The 22,993-nt window shown below is 42.1% G+C and overlaps 4 protein-coding genes across 6 annotated transcripts; 1 reads left to right on the top strand and 3 right to left on the bottom strand.

The window, feature by feature from the left end:
* Positions 1 to 4: 4 nt before the first annotated feature.
* Positions 5 to 7,862, bottom strand: eys (eyes shut). Its single transcript, XM_065489473.1, has 24 exons — positions 7,618 to 7,862; positions 7,285 to 7,433; positions 7,113 to 7,226; positions 6,577 to 6,810; positions 6,348 to 6,522; positions 4,898 to 6,299; positions 4,630 to 4,841; positions 4,424 to 4,564; positions 4,108 to 4,366; positions 3,828 to 3,985; positions 3,633 to 3,769; positions 3,339 to 3,578; positions 3,112 to 3,285; positions 2,740 to 2,983; positions 2,523 to 2,686; positions 2,203 to 2,463; positions 1,964 to 2,152; positions 1,690 to 1,904; positions 1,547 to 1,631; positions 1,142 to 1,495; positions 930 to 1,093; positions 746 to 876; positions 552 to 688; positions 5 to 500 (listed from the first exon to the last, which is right to left on the bottom strand). The coding sequence occupies exons 1-24, from the start codon at positions 7,818 to 7,820 to the stop codon at positions 337 to 339; spliced, it is 5,706 nt and encodes a 1,901-aa protein (XP_065345545.1). The 5' UTR covers positions 7,821 to 7,862; the 3' UTR covers positions 5 to 336.
* Positions 7,863 to 8,421: 559 nt separating this feature from the next.
* On the bottom strand, positions 8,422 to 13,538 carry TM9SF2 (transmembrane 9 superfamily protein member 2). Its single transcript, XM_065491433.1, has 12 exons — positions 13,242 to 13,538; positions 12,766 to 12,833; positions 12,607 to 12,700; positions 12,414 to 12,549; positions 12,236 to 12,351; positions 12,038 to 12,158; positions 11,837 to 11,985; positions 10,489 to 10,988; positions 9,944 to 10,103; positions 9,621 to 9,884; positions 9,389 to 9,560; positions 8,422 to 9,304 (listed from the first exon to the last, which is right to left on the bottom strand). The coding sequence occupies exons 1-12, from the start codon at positions 13,368 to 13,370 to the stop codon at positions 9,237 to 9,239; spliced, it is 1,977 nt and encodes a 658-aa protein (XP_065347505.1). The 5' UTR covers positions 13,371 to 13,538; the 3' UTR covers positions 8,422 to 9,236.
* Positions 13,539 to 14,019: 481 nt separating this feature from the next.
* On the top strand, positions 14,020 to 18,314 carry l(3)77CDf (phosphatidylserine synthase 1 homolog l(3)77CDf). The gene is made up of 7 exons (XM_065491434.1): positions 14,020 to 14,377; positions 15,062 to 15,320; positions 15,380 to 15,538; positions 15,708 to 15,859; positions 15,915 to 16,169; positions 16,720 to 16,942; positions 16,999 to 18,314. The coding sequence occupies exons 1-7, from the start codon at positions 14,157 to 14,159 to the stop codon at positions 17,161 to 17,163; spliced, it is 1,434 nt and encodes a 477-aa protein (XP_065347506.1). The 5' UTR covers positions 14,020 to 14,156; the 3' UTR covers positions 17,164 to 18,314.
* Positions 18,305 to 22,920, bottom strand: LOC135944453 (serine/arginine repetitive matrix protein 2-like). 3 transcript variants are annotated; one of them, XM_065491430.1, is made up of 16 exons: positions 22,819 to 22,920; positions 22,457 to 22,751; positions 21,987 to 22,218; positions 21,761 to 21,926; positions 21,504 to 21,699; positions 21,244 to 21,449; positions 20,934 to 21,108; positions 20,619 to 20,850; positions 20,382 to 20,556; positions 20,067 to 20,154; positions 19,810 to 20,019; positions 19,412 to 19,607; positions 19,188 to 19,359; positions 18,809 to 18,988; positions 18,561 to 18,750; positions 18,305 to 18,505 (listed from the first exon to the last, which is right to left on the bottom strand). In XM_065491430.1, exons 2-16 carry the CDS (start codon positions 22,651 to 22,653, stop codon positions 18,337 to 18,339), a joined length of 2,784 nt encoding a protein of 927 aa, XP_065347502.1. In that variant the 5' UTR covers positions 22,654 to 22,751; positions 22,819 to 22,920; the 3' UTR covers positions 18,305 to 18,336. The 3 variants fall into 3 exon arrangements, with proteins under 3 accessions (XP_065347502.1, XP_065347501.1, XP_065347500.1); XM_065491429.1 differs by having other exon boundaries at positions 20,619 to 20,847; positions 21,761 to 21,929; XM_065491428.1 differs by having other exon boundaries at positions 21,761 to 21,929.
* Positions 22,921 to 22,993: the final 73 nt, after the last annotated feature.

A 22,993-nucleotide genomic window follows, 5' to 3' on the forward strand; every position in this document is an offset into this window, starting at 1 on the left:
GTGGAAGAAAACTGCATTTTTTGTTCTTTTAGAACTTCATTTAGGCCTAGAGTTTTAATAACACAACACTGAACATTATAAATTATATACATAGAAAAAACAAAACCATCAACTAAAAACTTAACGTCAACTCTCCATAAAATTTTCCCTACAAAATTAACTTTATAACATTTATTGTATATTAATACACTATTCTAAGCTACTACAATGATTATTTCTGTTTAAAGCTGGAAGTTTACAGCTTTGATTTCACTGATGGACTAAGTCAAATCGTTGTCCAGGACATGATTTTGACTGTTACAAATTTAAAAAAGATGGAAGTCTGAACTTACATGGCTATTTTGCGTTGCAGGAATAAACATTTTTGTGTTGGTAGGATGGAAAGTCTGAAAGTTGCGCTGTCTCATCATTCCAGCCTAATTCTGCCACGCATCCTTGGTAAGAGGAACTGAAAAAATGAGAAACGCTCTGTGCAGCTGGACTTTCCTCTGGGGTGCCACCTAAAATTACAATATTTATAATGTCAGTTTTTTTGGATTTTCAGTATTTACCAATCACAATGTTCAATGTGGATTTGATTTGATCTGAAAAGTGCCTCTTCTGCCTTTTCCATTCGGATTCTAAATCTTCCATTTCTCCGTCAAGCCACACCATGGCTTTTTCTGCCGAGTCCCACAGTATGTTAACCCTGAGCATAATAATCTTATCGCATTTAATCTATCACATAAAGATATAATTGTCATACCTGTGGAAATTGCCATCATTTATCTTCCCAGATATGACCGCAGTGTTTGAAGTGTTGAGCTCATTACCCCAAACGACTCGCAGCCGACCTTCCTGAATTCCCAATCCCACATATGCCTTGTTGTCAGCATCCTAGGATTTCCATTCTTTACAAGAAAATATCGCAGTTTATGTAAATTCAATACCTCTTGGATCCAAACAACAAGTCCTTCATTGCTTTTGGCCGAAAACTTCAAATTTAGGTATCTCACTGGAGACACTTCTGTGTTGTCCATTAATAAGAGAGGAGCTTGGAAGGAAATCCAGCCGTCACCCCTAAATTCTGGCGTGCGATAATTTTCTGGAAGTTCTAGGTTAGGAAAAATATTATCCACTATGATTTTAGATTTTTTACAACCTTTCAGAGGTAAACTCAAACAGTCAAGCTCAATCTGGCCATCGACACAAGGATCCAGTTGCAGCAAGGCAAGAGCAGACTTTTCGCACGGTTTGACATTTCTGGCGCTCAGGGCGAAAAGCGCGTCCCTGGTGCGAAGGTTTCTGGCCATCAAACCTGTAGGGAGTGTGCTCGCCTCCACCTCGGGAGTCGAGGACTCGACTTCATTTAGCTCTTCAGTGTTCTTCGTATTGTTGGAAATCAAAGCGTAAATCTTCAGATTTGTAACACGCCTTAAGTTCATTGGCCAGCTGGCTTTACCGTCTGAATGGAAGGTTTTCTTTTGGGTTGGCTCCATAGAGGAATCCCAGCTTCCTAAATACAGGGATTTAAATCTTTGTTCAAAAAATAAAAAAAGCTTCAAACCTGCCATGTATGAGGCTCTGATTTCTCCTTTCAATAAAGACAAGATGTCGTCCCCAAATTTCGGGTAGATATTGCTATTTGACAGCTGCCGGAAATGATTTAATCTTAAAAATTTAATATGTTATTGAAAGCTGTGATTTTACCTGTTTGATATACTCTGGAGAGAGCTGTGCCACGTCATACCTGAACCTTGGTGGATGTTTTCCGACCGTCCGCACACCACGATTGTTCAGTCTCGCCCTGCCAAGATGCACTATCACTTTCCGCCAATCCACGTGGAGCTTCCTGATGCATCCACCAAACGGTCTCAGCAAAAGCCAGGTTACAGGGGCCACTGAGCTCAGGTCCGGTGCTCCTCCTGAAAAACTTTCTTATTTAAAAAAAAGACGTCTCTTGAATTAATTTTAGGTGACCGACCTATGTACAATGTCGATTGACCTCCATTCCAGTTGGAAGACTGTCCAGGCAAGAGCCAGCTGGAGACCGACCTTCCTGCGACGCTCAGGAAAACCCTTCGGCCCACGCGGCCTGCACGGACTTTGATCCACACGCCGGCTCTGACAGAGACGCCTCTTGGGCTGCTTAAAATCATTGGCGGCCCATCTCCTGCACTTTCTGGTCTCTCAGGGTTCATTTAAAGAATTCCAGAAACAAACCTGATCCTAAGATCAGCTCCAACACCCTGTCAGAGGTGAGCAAAAGGGCCATGAAGTCGCCCGTGTCCGAGTCCTGCGAGAAAAAGAGAACCTGGGCTGCGGGAGCGCCTGGCCACGTCTGCGGCTTCATCTCAAACTCGACGCAGGAATGCTCAAGCAAGCCAAGGTCGGAGTGCAAGGGAAGACTGCGCGGAACCTCCAGAAATGATCGTTTGCCTGAGAAGTATAGCTCTGGCCAAACCACAGAGTTCCGCGACTCCACTGTGAGCACAGGCTACATGTCAAAAAATAATTCAGGACGCGGACGAATTTGGACCAACTCGAGTTGCACCAGCGTCCGGTCTTGCCCAATGGACAGTCGCACTCGTAGCCAAACTGCAAGGGCACGCAGGTGCTACCCTCCGCGCACATGTGTCTCTGGGTGTCGCATGGATTCCTCGGCTCGGCACACAAAGGACCGAACCAACCCTGCGCGCAAAGGCACCTGCCACTCAGACAATTATTTCCTCTCTTTTGTTTAAAGTACGATAAAATTACGCAAAAGACGGGCCGTGGGGCAAGCAAATGCCACCCTGACGACAAGGATTGTTGGTGCAAGGGTTGTAGTCTTTCTGAACGACGGACCTGCCCTTTGCTGGACTATTTGGCGGTCCGGGAGGGAAATACCTGGTCGGCTGCGACTGCGCGGATTTGACTTCCAGGTGAGACAAGCAGCCCTCAAAACCAGAATGCTTCGGAAGGTCGTGTGGCAAAATCGACGCGTTGATGTCGTCAAACCCTCCTAAAAAAATATTCAAGTTGTTAGGAACCAACATAAAAGCCGAACTATGCAACCCGCTGGGAACGTCTACCAAGCGGGTTGCATACTTTCATTTCTTGCAGGCGCCAAAGAAAACTAAATATAATTACCAAAATATGCAACAGGCCGGGTGTTGAGCTGGACCATTCTTCCAATGGACTGTCCAGTGTAGGTGGTGTTGTCACCTTTGATCTTCAGCCATCCTTCCTTTCCGTTCCGACCAAATCGAACTTCATGCACAGTTCCAGAGCTGAAATCCGTTGTTGTGAAAATTCGCCTTGGTCCTGCAATTAGAGGATTGCAGAAGTCTGAATTCCAAAATTTAAATTTGCCTAACCTGATCCCAGGTCCCAAGTCAGGATGATCCTTCCATGCACGTATCCGAGAGCTATGTGATCCTTGGGGCCGTGGCCTATGTAAACCAGCAAAGCCACCTGATGCGTGCGCGCAGGGACAAAGCGAATGCTCAGCTCCACGGCCTGTTTGAAGCTCTCATGCTTTGGAAGGAGAGGCACCGCCATGTACGGGCTTATGTCCACGAATGTTGGGAAAAAGCAGGGCTCATTGATAATGTGCTCTGAGGAAGAGATTTACAAATAAAAATAAATGTAGTTCAGGTATGAAAAAATACCTTTTTCGCAGAAGATTCCGCCCCGGCCAATTGGACACAGGCAGACGAAATTGGTTCCAGGATGCACCAAGCAAGTTCCACCTGCATGGCACGGATTGTTTTCACACACAGACGCCTCACAGCGCGGTCCTAGGCGCCTGCTTGGCCATATTGTGTCACACAAAATCAAATAAAAAGCTTGCAATTATTGCTCACCCGCTCAGACACCTGCAGCTCCAGCTATTGGAAGGCGTCTCTTCACAGGTCCCTCCGTGAAAACAGGGATTTGAGAGACATGCCAATTGGACGCATTCTGACACGTCGTTCGAGCCAGCTGTGACATCGGCCAGTAATACCCTGTATCTTTCGTTTACCTAAGAAATTATTTACGTGTATCCTATCTATTGCAAAAATTTGTAAGTGTTACACTTTACAGAAAAATCAAATTTTTAATTGAGATCGAGCGAATTTAAATTCTTGATATTTAAATTTTTACCTTCACGTGTGAAAGGCAAGCGACAACTCCTGGCGACGTCGAAATTCTTTCACTGTAGAAATCATCCTCCTGCTCTGGGTACTTGGGCGCTTCAGTCCTTGGCCAGGAGCCAAAGACCAAGTGCGCCAGAGCGACGTCTTTCCGCAGGTTGAGGAACGGCTTTGTCTGCTCACCGGAAACAGCTAGGGTGTTGTTTAGTTTTAACTCAGCGCGACATCGGCCGATGCTGGTCGTGTTTTGCAAAATCCACATTTTCAAACTGAAACCAAGAAATTAATTTAATTTTAGACCACTGAGGTCAAGGGACAGCTCAGACCTGGCTGATATTCTGGTTGGTTTTCCCGTGTCCACCCTTTGCTTCGATTCTGAGAACTTGACTGACTGCAGTCCGCAAGAGAACTGAAGTTGTAGTCTGCCATGATAAATTGACATTTGCATAAAATAGCTGGAAGTGGGTCTGCACGGAAAAAGGGATGATTTTTTTAATTTTTTATTATTCTATATATATTAGAGGTCTCTTACCCATCGTCAGCATCAGCCAGGGTGAACACAACGCCTTCTTCAGACACGATACGAAAAGTGGCCTCCAAATTGTGAGTAAACTCCAAAGTTTCGTTCCGCTTTATAGGCGATGCTACTCTGAATAGAAGCCACGAGGTCGGCAAGAGAGAGACTTCAGAATAATTTGTTGGCACTTCACAGAACACTCCAGTGAATTGAAAAGGGCAGCGGCACTGAAAATTAAATAATTCGATTTGAAACGAATAAAGAAAAAAATGTATTATCAAACCACGATATTTGATTCTAGGGAGAAGCAGACACCACCATTCTGACAAGGAGATTCATCTTTGCAATTTTTGGGCTGCGTCTCCGCTGTAGTCTCTCCATAATCAGAGGTTGGGAGTCCATAATCAGGAATTTCATCTGTTGTAGTTGTGAATGGAGCTGTCTCGCGGCCGTCCAAAATTCCACCCTCTGTAGAATTGGTGGCAGATGCCCACGCAGGTGACGTTTGAGGTTGTTGCTCTGTACTTTTGGTGTACTCATATATTTCTTCGTCTGTTGTAGTTTTTTCAGTGGCGCCCTGACTTGTTAAAGAACTAATTTTGCTCTCTTGAAAACTCGCTGTAGTTTGTAGTCCATCTGTTGAGGCCTCTGATCTTGAACTGAGAACTGAACTCATTTTGTGATCAAAAGAGGGTAAACTGCTAATGGGAATTTGTGCACTTTCTGATTGTGCGATGTCAGTAATTGATGCATGAGTGCTTGAATAGACAATATCTGTTGAGCTTATTTCACCAGTTGCTTCACTTGAAACTACAGAAAGTCCAGATTCAGTTGTAGATTCTGATTTTTGTGTTTCAGAAGGATCCTCTGTCATTTCAGTAGTAGAATAAGTTGAGTATTGGTTAAATACTGTTGAAATTGTTGAGCCGCTGGTAGTCAAATCATACTCAGACACTGGCTGATTAGTTTCCCTCCCTTCAACTCCAATATAAGACTGGTATGTTGAATGTGAGAGGCTGGACTCTTGAAGCGAAAATGTCGATGAAAAACTGTCACTCATTGTCCAAAGACCTGACTTGGCACTTATTTCACCACCAGCTGTTGAAAAAACTCCAGTTGTTGTTATAAATTCTAGGTTGGAAGTAAGTGAAGACTCTTCTGCTGGTTTAGTGATATTAAGTAGAAACTCTTTGTCGGGCGTAATATATTGGAGTTCCGAAACGGTGGACGATGAGAGGAAATTTGGGGAGTCTGTCACTTCGATCCAATCAGAAGAATCTTCTGAAACTGAGCTGGGCTGAGAAAAGATTGGACTCAGGTCAGTTGGCATGGACGCCACTGTGACTGCAGCAATCACATCAGTGCTGTCTGAAATAGAACTTTGGGTGCTGGATAACTTGATCGTTTCTCCCGCAGGACTATCACTTTCATCAGAAATAGATTGGGTTGTTGTAGATGGTGTTTTCCAATGAGATAACGTAAATAAGGATTTTTCTGTCGACCCTGTGATACGATGCAGGGCAGTAGTCGGACTTCCATAAGTTGAGGAGGACAGTTCAGGGAAGTAGGAGTGGTTGGTGCAGTCTTGTCCGATTGGACATTCGCAAAACTTCCCCGTCACATCCGGCGGGCATGAGCAAGAAAAGCCATCCACGCCATCAATGCAAGTACCACCGTTTTTGCAACTAAAATTTAAAAAATAGAGATATTTTAAAATGCTTTTAGCAGTTTACCTTGGCGTTGGAGGCAAAAGGCACTCGTCATACTGGAACTGACACAGGTCTCCATGGAAGTCGGGAACGCAATAGCAAATGCTGGCGCCTGCCTCTTCCGTGCAAATGGCACCATTGAGGCAAGGGTTTTCCTTGCAAAGTGCAAGCTCAAACTCGCACATCTCACCAGTAAACCCTTTTTCCACAAATTAAAACCAAATATATAAAATAATATGTTAGCCTCTTTTACCAAACGGACAGGCGCAAATAAACTCGGATCCGCGGGGCAGACAAAGTCCACCGTGCTGACAGGGTTGCAGAATGAGGCAGGGGTCAAGGGCATCTTCGCAGATCGCTCCACCCCAGCCTGGCGCGCAAATGCACCAGAAGCGCTCGCCCTTGCCCTCAACACAGGCGCCGCCATTCAGACAACGCTCAGTTCCGGTCTCGTTGCACACCGAAATATCCCATTCGCACACAGAACCTGAAATTTTGGTCGAGTTAAGAGCTAAAAACGTTAATCCAGCAATAAAAGAGCCAGGGGCGGATTTTCGAGGTAGTGGGCCCGTGTAAGATAAAATGACATGAACGCGCCAAACGAAAAATGAAACGACGTTGTCATCTGTGGTCTTTTTAAAGTTAGCAAATTAATTTTTCATCACTCAACACACCTCATAAAAAATTAAAATAAATACCGTCAAGTATAGTAACAAATTCAGATAATTTTCGGGAGTCAATAAAATACATAAATAAATCAAGCGAGGAAAACATAAGAACATAATATACCGGTATATCCGGGAAGGCAGTGACATTCGAATCCATTGCTTCCGTCCACGCAAGTGCCGTTATTCTGGCACGGCTCAGAGAGACACTCGTCCCTGTCGATTTCACACGATAGACCTGTTCACAAACAAAATGACAGTAACGTGCGGAGCATGACGGCGGTGAACAGGCTTGCCTGAGAATCCCTCGGGACAGGAGCAGTTGAAGTTTGCCACCAAGTCAAAGCAATCACCGCCGTTCAGGCACGGCTGCGACCAGCATTCATCCCATTCAGTCTGGCAATTGGAGCCAGTGTAGCCATCGGCGCAATAGCATGAGTATGAACTGCAGTTATAAAATGTAAATGCCATTAAAAATCTAATCTATATAATATAAAAAAATTGCAGGAAAAATGAATCAGTTTTGGATGTCATATGGCTGGGAAAATAATATCATCATAATTAATCAGTTTCTTTTATGTATAGTTATAATGTTGAAACATATTTGAGGTAGATATAAGGATATATACCTGTTTACGTCGTCAACACAGAGCCCATAAACGCAGGGGTTGCTGAGGCACGCAATGCCAGTTTCAGAGATGTACACCGAAAATGACAAAATAAAGAAGAGCGCAATGGTCGTATGTGTTCGGGATAGCAACTTTTGTCCTTCATTTTGGCCCTTTTTCGAAGTTTGAACACAGCGCCTCATGTTCTTCACAGAAATTTCCATTTTGTAGTGGTTCTACATTAGAAGAGCTGAAATCCTGATGAAAATATTGTTAAAAATAATTTTATTAAATTTTAAATCAGAGAACCACCAAATTAAAATTGACTATTCATTTCAATTAACTAAAACTATTTAGATTTGATTTTTCATTCTTATTCGTATTTTAAGGATTATCTATTTTAAATTTTAACGGGGCAAAAAACATATAATTCACATGGTACCACCATGTAGGAACAAAAACAAGTAGTGCCTTTGAACAACACCAAGTAGCGTGAAAAAGGCAATAAATTTGTGTGAGCTAGTTAGCCCAACGCTTGGCTTAATTGGTTTTGAGTGGACGACAAAAATCTTACCCAACATGTTGATTACTGTGATTACGATCTGACCAGTTTGTTTCACCAGCAATCGGATGGTGACTTTTTCCAGCAGAGGCAGTGGGCAGTGTAAACACACGGTCAGTTACCATAGTGACCCAGAAGACAAACTTTCTCGCCCCCCCCCCCCTATGCACCCTGTCTGGCGCGCGAAGACTCACTGCTTTCATTGCTTAACATGCAGGGAAATCGATAAAATCAATTAAAAAGGGAGTTGTGGTTAAAAGAAATTTTTTTTAAATTTACCAATGGTTTATTTTTTATTTTAAAACTTAGATTTACTTTTACAGCATGACTCATTTACTCGATTTTTATAGTCGTTTGCTCTTCACAAAAACGTTTCGCATCTAACGCTTCTCTTTAGTGCACACGAAATAATATTTGATTCACATTATATTCAAGCAATTCACTGCAATAAAAATAACGAAGGATACTTCTTCAATATCATCTAACCTATCAAGAAGTTATCACCCACAGCTATCGAAAGTAATAGGAAATATGTATTTAGCATCATGCTTAACTTCAATGTTGTAAGATTTTTGGATCAAATAAATTAATACTAATCTTTAGCTGGGAACGAACCATATGATAATTAAGTGCATGAGCTGATGTACTGAATTGGATAATGCGAAAAAGATTTGGATTCATCGGTTGTTTACAAACACCAGAAATGCCGCAGGTTCGAGTCAATATATAAGCAGTTTGAAATTTGTTTAGCTTGCATTGCTTTTGCTTAACGTACGACTATTCTGTTTCAATTTTCTATGAAGACAGATCACAAGATAACGCACTTTTACTCTTCTTCTTCGTCTTGTTATGTACAAATATATAGTAGATGGAATCAAATGCCAGGAGAAAGAGAACTTCTTAGAAAACAGTGACAAACATATCAACCTCTTTCACAAGATGCGCAAAGTCAGTCCAACAGAAGTGAGTTGAAAGCACAAGAAGTGTGTGAACTCCACCATACTGGCTTATCAACAAAAATCATATAAAGAATTGTGCTCCAACAAAACACTCAATTCTCCACTCGCTGGTTGAACGCTTAATCAACCTTCACAACACTATAGATTTTGCGCACAAACCAGAAGCAGGCAAAGAAGCCAATGGTGCCTGAAAAAAAATCGCATTATTAATATACGGCATTTTCAATTTGAGGGTGTAGGAACAACAAATTCAAGCAAATTAAATATTTACCTGTCAAGAGGAAGAAGAGGAACACCATGATCAAGGTGTAGCCAAAGTAGAGGAAGGTGGAGGCCGTGTCCTCGATGTTCAGCTTTGTTACGAAATAATGGACGCAGTAAATGAACAAGTAGAAGGCTGTGAAGCCGCTGGTGAGGAAGCTGCGCCACCACCAGTGGTAGTCCTGAAATCAAACGTAATTTTTGAGTTATCAAATATAAAACTGACAAGGATTGACACCGACCTCTGCGCAGAGATGGAAGTAACAGAGGAGGATAGTCGTCTCCGAACACGTGATGACCAAGATGACGAAGACCAGGAAGAGGAAACCAAACATATAGTACATCTGGCTGGACCAAATCGAGTTTAGGATGAAGAAGAGCTGGATGAAGATGCAGCCAAATGGCAGTACTCCACCCATGATCACTCCAGGGATGGGCTGGGTGTACACAGATTGCTCCGGAATCTGGCGAGGAATCTGGTTAGTCCTCACAGGATGCTCCAGAGGCTGCAAAAAGGGAATTGTCTATCAGCACTGCCTATTACTTAACCAATGAAGACACGCACCCTCTTTCTGAAGCCGAGGAAGGCTCCAACGAAGGTCAGGGGCACAGACACGCCGAACCAGAGAGCCAGGATGGCGATCAGGGTGGTGAACGGCACTGCCGCTGAGCTTCCCTCGCCCCACAAAATCAGGTTCAGCACAAAGAACAGCGAGAAGACAACACTGAAAAGTTCAAAACAAGAAGCATGAGTCAAAAAGTACGAAAATCCAGGTTAAATTAGCCTAGGATGCAAGTATTTTCTCTTATTATTTATTTAAATCAATATGACATAATTAGAGACTGTTAACGATGTTTAATGAGGGGACAAGGAGAAAAGGCAAGATCAATTTTATTTTTAAATCTCAAGCGTGTATTAGATATGCTCAAAGCAGCTTTACTAATTTTTGCAATTGATAGTTTTTACTGTTTGCTTCTGTTCACGTTCATACCATCTTTTTTGTGTTCAATGTGACGTTCTATTCATAAATTTTACGTTTCCTGACAAAGAAATACCGTCTGACTCATCTGACAACAAAATATCAGGCAAAAACACGGGTTGCTACTCACCCAGGAGAGAGCATCGACGTCAGCATTACATTCAGCTTCCACTTTTCACCCCCGAAACTTTTATAGACACGAGCCGAAACGTAGCCGGCTGGTGTTCCTAGGCAGGCATAGAGGACCATGGCGCAGGTCATGAGCGCGCCGCGGTTAGCGGGAGACAGGAAACCGAGGCAGGCGAACGCCAGGGTCACCAGGGTCATGCAGAGCACTTGCATACCAGAGCCAAGCAGCACCGACAGCAACATGCCCTTTCGTGGAGGCCGGAACACGTCACCGTGGACGAGCTTCCAGCCAAATTCCTCCTGGGCGTCCTCGCCAGAGTCGATCTGGTTGTACCTGGCGATGTCCTTGTGCAGGGTTCGCAGGAGGATCATGGCCACCATGCCCGAGAGGAAGAGAACGATCACCAGAGAGTTGAGGATCGAGAACCATTGGATGTTTGAGTGAGGCATCGACTCGAGGATGTAATCCCATCGGGAAGACCACTTAATGTCATTTTGCGCCTGCATAATAAAATGAGATCATGTTTAAAACAAATTTTATGTATCTTTAGACATTTCCGAAGAAATTATCAACTTTGAATTTGAAAAAGGTGGGAAAGGAGATAAAAAGAAAAAGGAAAGATAAAGGAGTGCCGTGTTCCTCTAGGGAATGGTTGACACGTTTACACCCATAAAAATTTGTTTTTATCGACATAGGATGTTTCCTAAAGCAAAAGAAGTAAATATTTTCAAGAAAATTTTGTGATGTTCAATAAGATGACGATAAAACATAGCCTAGATTGGTTTCACATAGTTGGACGTTTAAACCTGTGCTTTGTTTTGAAAACATTTTTGTTTTTAAATTTAATAAATTAATAAAAATTACTTAATGCTGTTCAATATGAAACTATGCCTCAAACATCTCCACATCCAGAAAGAAATACATATTTTTACAGACTATTGATTGGAAAAGAAGAAAAGGTTGGTCAGCCTAGTATGACGCGAAAAATATTTGAATTAAATTTAAAGCGCTGCGTATTTTAAAAATTTGTTAATTGTTTTACTCATCAAAGGCGCTTCTCTGTTCCCTGAAGGAATTTTGAAGGCTTTGATTAAAATGTTTTTGACATTCACCAATTGATAAGGGTCAATTGATGAGTTTAGAACTATTCCGCATTCGGTGCTTCCAAATAGGACAGTAAATTTAAGTGTCAAAATTAAAAAAAAAAACGTTATTATCCTAAATGTAACTAAATATTTCACAAGCAATTTTTATAGTTGTTTTCAAAGTTCGTAAATAGAGAACAAATGGATGACCAGCTAGTTTAAAAATAATTTAACTAAATTCAGGTGAAAAACAAACAGCATACCTTGAAGGTGACAGAGTAGGTGTAAGTGATAGAGAGCTTCTCGCCGGAGCTGAGCTCCTTTCCGTGGATCTCCATGGGACGGCTTTTGCTGCTGCAGTCTGGCTTTGTTGGATCCTCATGGTTGATGCTACGAGGAACCACCTTGACAGCTAAAAGCGTTTCCATTGTTAGCCATAAAAATCACACCTTTAATCAACTCACAAATAATTCTGCCGCCATTGTGGCCAAAGCTGCTGCCCCAGTCCTCCTTGTCGCCACTATGGTATGTGACGGTTAAGTCGACGTGGTTGTAGATATAGTAGACACTTTGCTTGGCAGCACTCTACAGGAAAAAAATTTGATATTAAATATTTCAGTTCCTTGTATGCTAGAGAAATAAAAAAGGAAAAGGGGACTCACTCCAATCATGCAGTTATCTTTGTTGGCGTCATGATTATAACAGCCCATAGGAAAGCCTGTAAGGCAATGTTGCTGGCCGTCGGTCATGTGATAACACCAGGTGACGGGCATGTTGTCTACAAAAGTTGAATAGTCAGCACAATAAGCATGAAAATATATATAAAAAAAAACACCATACCGACAATCCAGTGATGCTGGTAATTCAGGCTTATGCCCTTCTTTAGGTGTTGCAGGTTGCGCAGAGACTCTGGGTTTCCGCCTGTGTATTGCTTGGTACATAGGACCGTGCATTGCTGATCCTCCAAGAATTTAATCTGTAAAAATACAAATCTTTCAATGAAAGCTTCACTTTTTATTATTAAAATTTTAACCTTGTAAGGTGATGGACGAATCCTTTCACCGAACACAACCTGGCCAAGGTTTTCCACAGGAGAATTGGTCTCGTCGGACAAACAGAAGTCAAAACTGCAAGATAAATAAACATGTTTACAAGTTGCTCATTACATTTTTAACTGACAATATGTACTCACTGATGATATTCATAAGGTAGAACGGAATCTTCGGAGTTCAGTCGGTTGACGTACAAAGCAACATCAGACTGGAACGTTAAATAAAAAAATTACGATTAATATCTATGAATAACATAAAACGATAATCTAACTTTGTAAACAGCAGGCAACAGAGCATTACTGATAATTAATTAAACAATTTAGATCCAAAGCACATGGTTATGATTATGTAGTTTTATCAGTTGTAAGCGACTTGCCAACTGACAATTGAGCGTTCGCAAAACGCACAATATCATAATAATGTTGACGTTCTCTGGACGAGTGGCTATTTTATAATTATTATTTATGTCCGACACGTCATTACTGCCCAGTTGGTTCCGTGGAGATTGCACAGAACAAATATTTACAAACAAATAGTTCCAACGTGGGTTCGAATTTTCGATCGAATGTTGAAATCAATAAATGACAGATAGACAAAACAATGAATAGATAATCACCTTGCAGGTATCATGATTGCCTTCGCCTTCTTTGCAGAAGTTGACTGGAGCCAAGCCGGGCAGATAAAACGCCCAACTTGGAACCGCAGTCGCAAACACGAACAGAAACAAGATCGAAGGACGCGCCATTTGAAGTAATTTGATGGTGAAATCAAACCAGGCACATGGGCAAAAAAAGAAAAAGATGAAAATCCCTCGGAGGCGGCTGAAATCGGACGAAAGTGTCAAGCAAAACACACGACACCGCTGATGACGGCCATAACACGTCGAACAAGCTGTCGACAAAAATTGTCAGTGGTGGGAGGTGGGAGGAAAGGAAAACTAAGGCTGATAAATGTAGCCAACGTGATTCATTCATTCCTTTTCGCTCCAGACGTTCCATCCAGACCATCCAGAAATCCAGAGACTCATTACGTCTTGACGATTTTGTCACGACTCGCAGCTGGGCTGGGATCTCGCAAATTAAAAGTCAAGTAATGAATGGTATAATAATAATTGGTAATGAACAGGAACATTGAATCAAAATTTTGGAGCGCTATGGAGCAATAATTTTCAATTTATATAAGGAGCACAAAAAATTAATAATGTTTCATAGCACACGGATTTTAGTTGCTGTGTATACGCATAAATTTTCGTTAGTTTTCAAACTGACAAACACAAAAATCTTGAAAATTGTTTTTCAATTCGGAATTTTACAGAGACATTATAGTTGGCAGCATTGTACCGGCACCACCGCACCACTGGCAGCTGATCCAAAATTGATTTTATTCGCTCTTCATGTTGGCTATTTGGAGGTCCCGAGCGTAGCGTGCGAGCTCCCTGCAATCTGCACTCACACCGAGTGCTCTGTTCTGTGCAGATTTGAGGAAATCACACTCAGCCAAGGAGAAGGAAGAAGGAAGGCAGCTGAAGATCATGTCGGGCTGTGGAGAGAATCAGGAGGAGGCGAGAGCCAGGATGAAGGCCGATAACCTTTTCCAAATGCATCCCTCTCGGCCCCGCAAACAAAAGTCTGTCTTCTCCGAAGTAAACGAGCGTGGAGTGGACGACATCACGCTTGAGGTTTTCTACAAACCACACACCATCACCCTGCTTTTGGTTTCGATTTGCGTCATCATGTACATCGCATTCACCAGGTAGATATGATTAAAACTAGCAGTGAGCAGAAAATTCGCCTTTTCCACTTTCGATTTTGGCCTAATGGTTATTAATTCAATTATGCTCCTGTGCGTGTCACACCCGGCATTATAATAGGATTATGTAAGCTGCTCGTCCTTGGCCAAAACTTAACGATCCGGTTGACCCTTCAGACCTTTGACTGATTCGTCGAAAATACAATGAGGGGTTATCTTCAAATTCCGATCACCCCATGTATGTAATCATGTCCGCCACACGCTGCAGCTAAAAAAGATAATTGTGAAACTTAACAGTAAGGTTACTCAAGGGAAGTTGGGAAAGTAAAAATTTCAACACACCTTGAATACCTGGTGGATGGATGACGGGCATTTAAAAGAGCTCACTACATAACACTTGAATGGGGCCTTATTGAACCACAATAAAAATAATTTTGAAGTTAAGACGTGTTATGTCATATACTACAGCTGATTAAACTTTAGTGGCTTTATGTATATCTAATTTAAAATATGAATGAAGACTTGACGCTCTTACCTTCTATGAAATGTTTTTTTAACTCATTATTTCCTGGTTTCATATTCTACTTAATAATGTGTGGGCATAAAAATCTGCCTATTATTACATTGCAATTTAAAAATGTCTTAAAATGAAAGATTTTAATTTTTATAAATCCATTACTTTGTCAGGAACGATGTCGACATTCAGGACAACATCTGGGCAGGCATACTCTGCGTGGGCTTCTACTTCCTGATCATCTCGGTGCTTGCCTTTCCAAACGGGCCGTTCACTCGACCTCACCCGGCAATTTGGCGCATGGTATTCGGTGCCAGCGTCATTTACCTCTGCACTCTGCTTTTCCTTCTCTTCCAGCGCTATGAGTCTGTCATGGCCATCTTCAGGTGGCTAGACCCAGGTCTTAAAAACTTTCACATTGATCAGGAAAAGGTTAGTTAATAGTTTGAGTGTTAGGTCCTCTTTTATAAATTTTTAATTAACAAATATAGGAGTATGGAGTCAACTGCTCAGATGTCAATTTGGAGAAGATTTGGAACCATTTGGACGTGTTTGCGGTTGCTCACTTTCTTGGCTGGCTTTTCAAAGCAATTTTGGTGCGCCACTGGGGCATCCTCTGGGCCATCAGCTTCATGTGGGAGTTTACTGAGGTGAGTGCTCGCTAAATTGTAAAACTAACGTCAACAGTAATTTGGCCTGTGCTCTGCAGCCTCATTAAGTGCTACAAAAGTTCTCAACTGGCGTATAGGTTTTGGCAACACAGCAACTTTTTCGTTTTAACCGTCAGCCATTCTCAAATCTTTTGTGCTTGCTCTACAGGTGCAATTCGCTCACCTGCTGCCAAACTTCAAGGAATGCTGGTGGGATGCTTTGATCCTCGACGTATTCATTTGCAACGGACTGGGAATTTGGCTTGGCCTGAAGATCTGCTCGATCCTCGAGATGCGCGAGTACAAATGGGTTTCCATCAGGTACGCGATGCCCTCCTTTGTGAGACCTTTTTTAATAAACTCTGCTTGTTTTCAGGGACATTCACTCGACCACTGGCAAAATAAAGAGAGCCGTTCTCCAATTTACGCCTGAAAACTGGACTCACATGCGCTGGCTCGATCCCAAATGCACCTACATGCGCTTCTTTGCCGTCTGCCAGCTGGTCATTTTCTGGCAGGTGTCTGAACTCAACACCTTCTTCCTCAAACATATTTTCGAAATGCCGCCATCTCACCCCATCGTCGTTGGCAGACTTGCGCTCGTCGGCGTTATTGTGGCTCCTTCTGTTCGGTGAGTGCGTTTTTACTTTTTTGGCAAGGGTACAGGTTCCAGAAGAAGACAACTTAATTTATTAGTTATGAGACTCTAGACCTTAGAATTATATGTGCGGCCACTAAACTATTTTTGAAAAATAACTTTAAAACTACCCACATGCTTGTTGAATTTCATTGACTCCGATGTGAAATATTGAAATTTTTAAATTATGAAGGACAAAAATATTCCCCTGACATTTTAAAAACGCTCGCATTCATTAAAAGTTAGAAGTATCAAATATCAGGAAAATAATTAAAATCAGACCGCTTTTACCAAACCTATTTGTGGTTGTTTTCTGTTTTTTGCTTTCAAATCAGATTGTTTTGCCAACTCAATGACTGGACTTTGTAGGATAATATGTTATATGTAGCCCTTGTCTTGTTGGTGTGATTGATTGAATGCTCTCTATTTTCAAGAAAGTAAAGGTTTTGTAATTTTTCTTTAAAAATAAAAACCTTTTGAACTATTTAAAAACTCACCTTGGACCAACAATGAGACTTACTTGTGCCCACCTTCAATTGTGCAGGCAGTACTACATTTACGTGACAGACACGCAGTGCAAGCGTGTAGGCACCCAGTGCTGGGTGTATGGGGCCATCATGTTCCTGGAGGCGGTGCTGTGTATCAAGAACGGCCGCGAACTGTTCAGCAGAACGCAGGCCTCAAACATCATAATTTGGCTGCTTGCCCAGCTGTTCTGTGCCATAGTCGTTGTCACAGGTTGCGTCCTTTGGCACTTCTACTTTAAGGTATGTACGCAAATTGGCCCGTTTGCTGTTAAATAATCAATGCGAAATTTGAACAGAATGAAGGCGAAAAGTCCCGCGACTCGTCTCCCGTGAAGAACTTGTCTTCCCCTTCGGATGACGATGAGGAGGATATTTCAAGTCACAGCGACTATAGATCTGGGACAACTGCAGATCAGACTGTGAGGAGAAGGCTGGTGCCCTCGGAGTCAGAGGAAAATTAAAAACAATCAAAAAGCTCCTGTTTGTGTACCAAAGTGTGTATATCTAGTTACACAGTACAAAGCTTTGCGAGCGCGAGTGGATTGCTTCACGAACACCGTTATTACACTTACAGATTTTCATGCGATTGTACTGGAATGCAATTTCTTCAGAAAGCTTGTGCCATGAGATAACATGGGGTAGCTCACTGCCTTGTTGGGTATCCGCCTGATTTCAGCAACAAGAGTCATTCCAATTACGCTTATATGATATTTATCAGCCATATCATTTTCTGCCAGTTCACTCATTAATTTAAATCTGTTTCATTCTCCATCAGCTTACAATTCACACAAGGTTCAAATTAATGAGTTAAGTACTTTTTAAAACAGCTCCTTGTGGAACCTCTGTTGTTGATTTTATACTCTGAAGTATTGTTGGAAAAGAGACGAACTCTTGAAGTATGCCTAAGGGAACTCTTTATGTCCAATCAATGCTCGTTTGTCCAAATAATAATTTTAGGCCAATCATGTTAATGTATGTGTCAAACTACATCCATGGGCATAATTCCTGAACGTTTTCTGTTGGAAAAACAATCGATCTATTCAGGAATCAACTTAGTTATCCAGGTATTTTCGCCACTTCTATTCGAACAAACAGATCTGTTGTGCAAATGAAAATGGTTGGCTCTTTTGTTACCATTAGTTAGGTTTGCCCTTTTGTCAATGTCAAAGTGTACATTGTGGTAGCTTCGTTAAAGCAACTTTTAAGGTCAAGATAATTAGACTTTGTCCACTTTTGGCTGTGCGGCTTATAAATGACTCAATTTTCGGCAAGAAGAAGTGACAAAAACAATTTTGGTGCATTTAGCGTAGAAAATTAATAGTCATGTTGTTGATTTATTTTACTTCGTCTGCTGTAAATCAAACTATTTCATTACTGAAAGTTGGAAAAGTCCATTTTATTAAATATTATACTTTGCATCCTCTCATTTTAATTTGTGCCCCATGAGCACATGATCCTAGAGAGGAAATTTGCAGCACTGTTATGTTTCGTGGACCTATTTTAACTTTTTGCCAAATGTTTTAGTGTGCATGCGTAGATAATTTTATGTAGAATACTTAAGCAAGAGTAAAAAAATTGTTTTAGCTCCAAATTAAAGAAGGATTTAAAATAATTCAATTTTTTTATTTAGTCGTTCATGACACCTCGACCTTTCTAGGTTCCCCCTGAAGACAGCTCTGCACTTCTTCCAACTTGCAGCTTCCCTTCAGCATGTCCAATACCAATTGTTTCACACTTGAGGAAACACTTCTGTCTCTGTTGCTGCTAGCTCCACCATTCTGAATCACGAATGGACAGATTTTCCTGAGAAAAAGAAGACATTTGTAAATTTGAAAATTCAAATTATTTCCCAAAGTACTTAAGCTGCTCTCCATAAGCAAAATCGATGCCTCGTTGATGCCTGGGATTGAGGATATTAGCAATCTGTTCCTTCTTCATGACAATGGCAGCATGAACCCCTGGCACCTTGTCCTGCAGCTTTGTCTCCTTGTCAAACAGAAACGACATTCGCTCTTTGTTGTCTTCCATCTTGGTGCGAATTTCCGTCTCTGAGATCAATTTTTATAAAAAAAACACCCAAAAAATTATTAGCTCTCTAGAACTAACCAGGTGGCTCCAGACCAAGATCCTTCAGGTGAGGGCTCCCTCTCAGTGATTGAGGAACGCCAATTCGAGACAGCGCTGTTGTCATGTCCCACCTGTTGATGATTGCCTCCGATTCATCTTTCTTTACAGGACGCGTCTGGGTCAAGAGAGCAGCCCAGTCCACACTCAGAGCATCAGCACCTGAAAGATTATTTTAAAGTCATACTTACTTAGTTTTCCAGAGCCATGGAATAATACTAATTTTTGGCATTAATTGTGGCTTATCCTAATTATTATGATTTCTGGAGCAGCGGTAATCTCATTTAATTTCAATTGGGGACTATACCGGCCAAATTGTTGGTTGTAATTCTAATAGATAGGATTCCTGATAATTCCTCACCTGCTTTGATTTCCTCAGCGTCAAGCTCACCATCAGAAATTTCTTCAAAGTCCATGTCCTCGAGAATATCCTCCACAGGCTCATCCTCCTCCTTTTCCAGTTTATCCCCTTCAGCGCTGTCAAGCTTCTCATCCGCTTCCATTGTTGCTTCATTATTTTCTTCCGCAACATCCTAAACAGGATTTTCTACTGTGGGATTTTTAACAATAAAATCGAGAACTTACTGCATTCAAAATATCATCATCGTCATCGCTGAAATCGCTAAAGTCGGACTCAACCATTACCCCAGAACCAGCTTGGATATCACCCTCTTGACAAGTCTTCTTGCTTGGAGGCTCTGTGGAGTCATCATCACCTATCTGATGGCCTTCAGATCTCCTCTGGTCAGTCACCTCTTCAGGCTTGACATCCAGATCTTTCCTGCAAGATTTTTTACATCCTTAATACAAAAGCTTCCAGGAATTGATATGCAGAGTTATATAACAAAACAGTTTTGCAAACCGGCTATTGTCTTGAAGAGTTAGTGAATTTAAAAATAGTGGGGGATAATAAATAAATAAATAACAAATAAATAAATAATAGGGGGATAAATAAATTAATACATTTTTCCGTTTTTACTTACTCATTTTCCTTTATTGGACTGGCAGAACCCAGAGGACTCTGAGCCCTCCTGTGCCCCTTGCCTCCTCGATTCTGCTTAGCAGGCTCCTCCCAATCGCGGTGACCTGACGTTCCACTTTTGCCTCTCCTCTCCCAATCCTTGTCCCGCTGCTCAGGATGGTCAGTCCAGTCGCGTCCGCCTTTCTGCGACCTTTGACGCGAAGGACTATCCCTGAAAAGGATTCTGAGCAACAGTAACCACTAAATTTTGACGTCTACCTTCTTGAGGACCGCTTAGCACCACGTTGCTCTTCGGGGTGATTTGAACCTTCACCTCGATCGTCATAACGATCGTACCGTCCTCTTTCTAAAATGGTAATTAAGCCAATCCCATTAAAAAAATATATTTATCCCTCTTTTCCAATCATTTTTATATATTCATTTTATTAAGGAGCAGCATGTATATTTAAGAATTTTGGGCAATGATGAATTTATATGACGTGCCCAATATTTAAGATTTTTCCATACTATTTGAAAAATTATCAAACAGCTTTAAGCATGGATCGTTTCAAAATAAAAAAGCCAAAGACTCACCTCTCCCAGAGCTCCTGTGGTCCTGGGATTCATCCCTTCCGCCTCCTCTTCTAGGTGAGTGCTGGGGATGCTGGGTCATAATATTCATCAAGGAGGGCAGCTCCTCGTCACGCCCCCTCGCTCGGTCCCTGGACTTGTCAGAGGGTGGGTCCCTACGCCTGTCCCTGTCACCCTCCTAACATTCAAAACAAAACATATTTAAAGCCACCTCTCTAAGAATAAAATTTAAATGAGTACTTTGAGCCGAACTTTATCGCGACTGCTGGACGGCTCATCCCTTCTGTCGCGACTACTTGGGCGTCCAGCGTTGTCTGGAGATCCCCTGGGGTGAACTCTAGCAGGAGCAGGGCTACTGTACTCCTGCCTTTGGTAGTCCCTTTTGTCCACACATTCCCGCAGCTCTCTAGAAGATGCTCTGGGACGACGTTCTGGACTCCTCCCGCCCTGAGGCCGACCTCGTGAGTCCCTGCTGAACAACAATTTTTTTTTATTTTATGTATGTTAGAATTTAGATATCAAACTTTCAAACTCTACAGTTATTTGTTAATTTACCTTGGAGGGGCTCTGTGTGGTTCAGGACTGTTCCTCCTGGAGCTGCGACCACCCCCACTACTTCTCTGGGGATGGCGATCATGTGGCGAAGGAGGTGTTTGACCCCTTCGGCTTTCTTTCCTCTCTGGAGAAGGCGAGCGGTGACGGTTAACCGTGGGAGAGCTATTTCTTGATTCTGAAATCCAAAGACAAGATAGATGCAAACTGTCTTGAGATTTTTTCTTAAAAATATGTTGCTTGTGAGATAAAAATAGCTAGTCATTGGCTGAAGTAGTCAATTTAACTGGTGCAAAATTTATGGAAAACATACCATGTTTTTTGACGTTTTTTGCCCTGGGGCTGGGCGTCCTCCTCCTAGGCCTGGCAGGGCTGGGGGAGCGCTTCCTTCCCCTTGGAGGAGAGTTCCTGCGGCTTTCAGGTACATCCCTCCTGCGAGGCGGAGACAACTTTTTGTCGTAAGCAGCAGGGGGCTGCTTCTTCTTTCTATCTGGCGATGGACTCCTGCCTTTCATTTTGCTGTAAATTTTAATGTCTGAACAAAACTCCATAATTGCGAATTGGAATTGTTACCTTTGATGGGAAGACGGTTTGCTCTGCTGACGCTTCCTTTCAGAGCTTGAGTTGTCCGAAGAGGAAGAGTTCTTCCTCCTTTTTGGCCCAGAGCTGGATCCAGTCCTATGCTTGGATCTAGACCTCCGCTCCTGACGGCCTGAGGAGCTCGACCTTTTCTTATTGTCTTTAGTATTTTCCCTCATTCTCTTGGTTTCTGCAAACAAATAAAATGTTGATTGTTTTCAAAACCTTGTTCCCGCGTTAAAAATGCCTACCGAGTTCTTTCGGAACTTGTTTATTTACTAAGCCTCCTCCTTTTCCTTTTCTCCTGCGTGCTCTTGGTTTCCTCTTTGTAGGCTGAGCACTTTTAGACGATGATGCTTTGCTAGATTCAGAGAAAGTCTGAGCGGTAGAACTACTACTGGATGAACTGGATCTTTTCTGCTGTAAAATTAGATTTTATTGAGTTGACAGGCCACAGGAGCAGCAAAATTTTAGAACCTTTTTGATAGGCTTTTTCTTCATCTCCTGCCTGGTCTGCAGTTCAAGCTCCTTCTGCAGCAGAAGTCTGCGCCGCTCGAGTTCTCCTTCGTCAAGCTCAGCCCAGTTATCTCCTTTGCCTTTTTTGCCTCTGGCAAGTTGCTCTTTTTGGCTTCTACTTAACTCTTTGCTATCTTTTTCTATTCCCTTTGCACGCTTTGACGGACTGATCAGTACGTGGAAGGAAGCATTTCTACAAGAGAAATCATAACGAAATTACAGTAGACGGGGATTTACTTCAAGAGCATAAAAATATTGAAAAGTTTGAGAGAAAAATCGGAAAACACTATAAAAGTTAACTAAAGAGCAGTTTATGCACTTGAATTTCCTTTGAAATTTTAAAATTTAAACGGCTCATAGAAAAATATAAACATAAGTTTGTGTGTTACACAGCTCGATGAAAACGACTAAAAGTGACACGAAATACGTACTTGCAAGATGCACCAAAAGGGCAGTTGCCTGTATTCCTCCAATGATGGCAAAAATTCGATCTGTTTTGCGAGTCGACTGTCTGCTGGCTGTTGCTGGCTTTGGTACCCAAACGATCGAAGACACTGGGACGCGGTCCACTAGGTTTCTCCACCGGCTGGTTTTTGCGTTTATTCCTGCTGGTCGAGGCCGACATCATACCTTCGCACAGTGCCCCGCTCGGCAACCCAATCGCATTGTGATTGCGGCTGCCTTCTGCTTCCCGCTGTCAATCTCGTCTTTCCTGTATTTACTTCACTGTGAAGTAAAATTAAGTTAATAGAGTTCTCTAAACGAGTTTTTATTTCTAATGAACAACACAAACCTTGATCAAAGGCACTAGAAGCTGGATCAAACCCTGCGAGCACTGCTGTGCACCACGAAATTTGTTTGTGTCTTCGTCAATGCACGCACAGCCGGTTCTGTGGGCGCGGCTGAATTTGTAAGGGGGCGTCATTTATGTCTCTTCACCAAAACAAAAAGGGTAATTATATATACAC

The sequence above is a fragment of the Cloeon dipterum genome, chromosome 4, assembly GCF_949628265.1.
Source record: "Cloeon dipterum chromosome 4, ieCloDipt1.1, whole genome shotgun sequence".
NCBI lineage: Eukaryota > Metazoa > Arthropoda > Insecta > Ephemeroptera > Baetidae > Cloeon > Cloeon dipterum.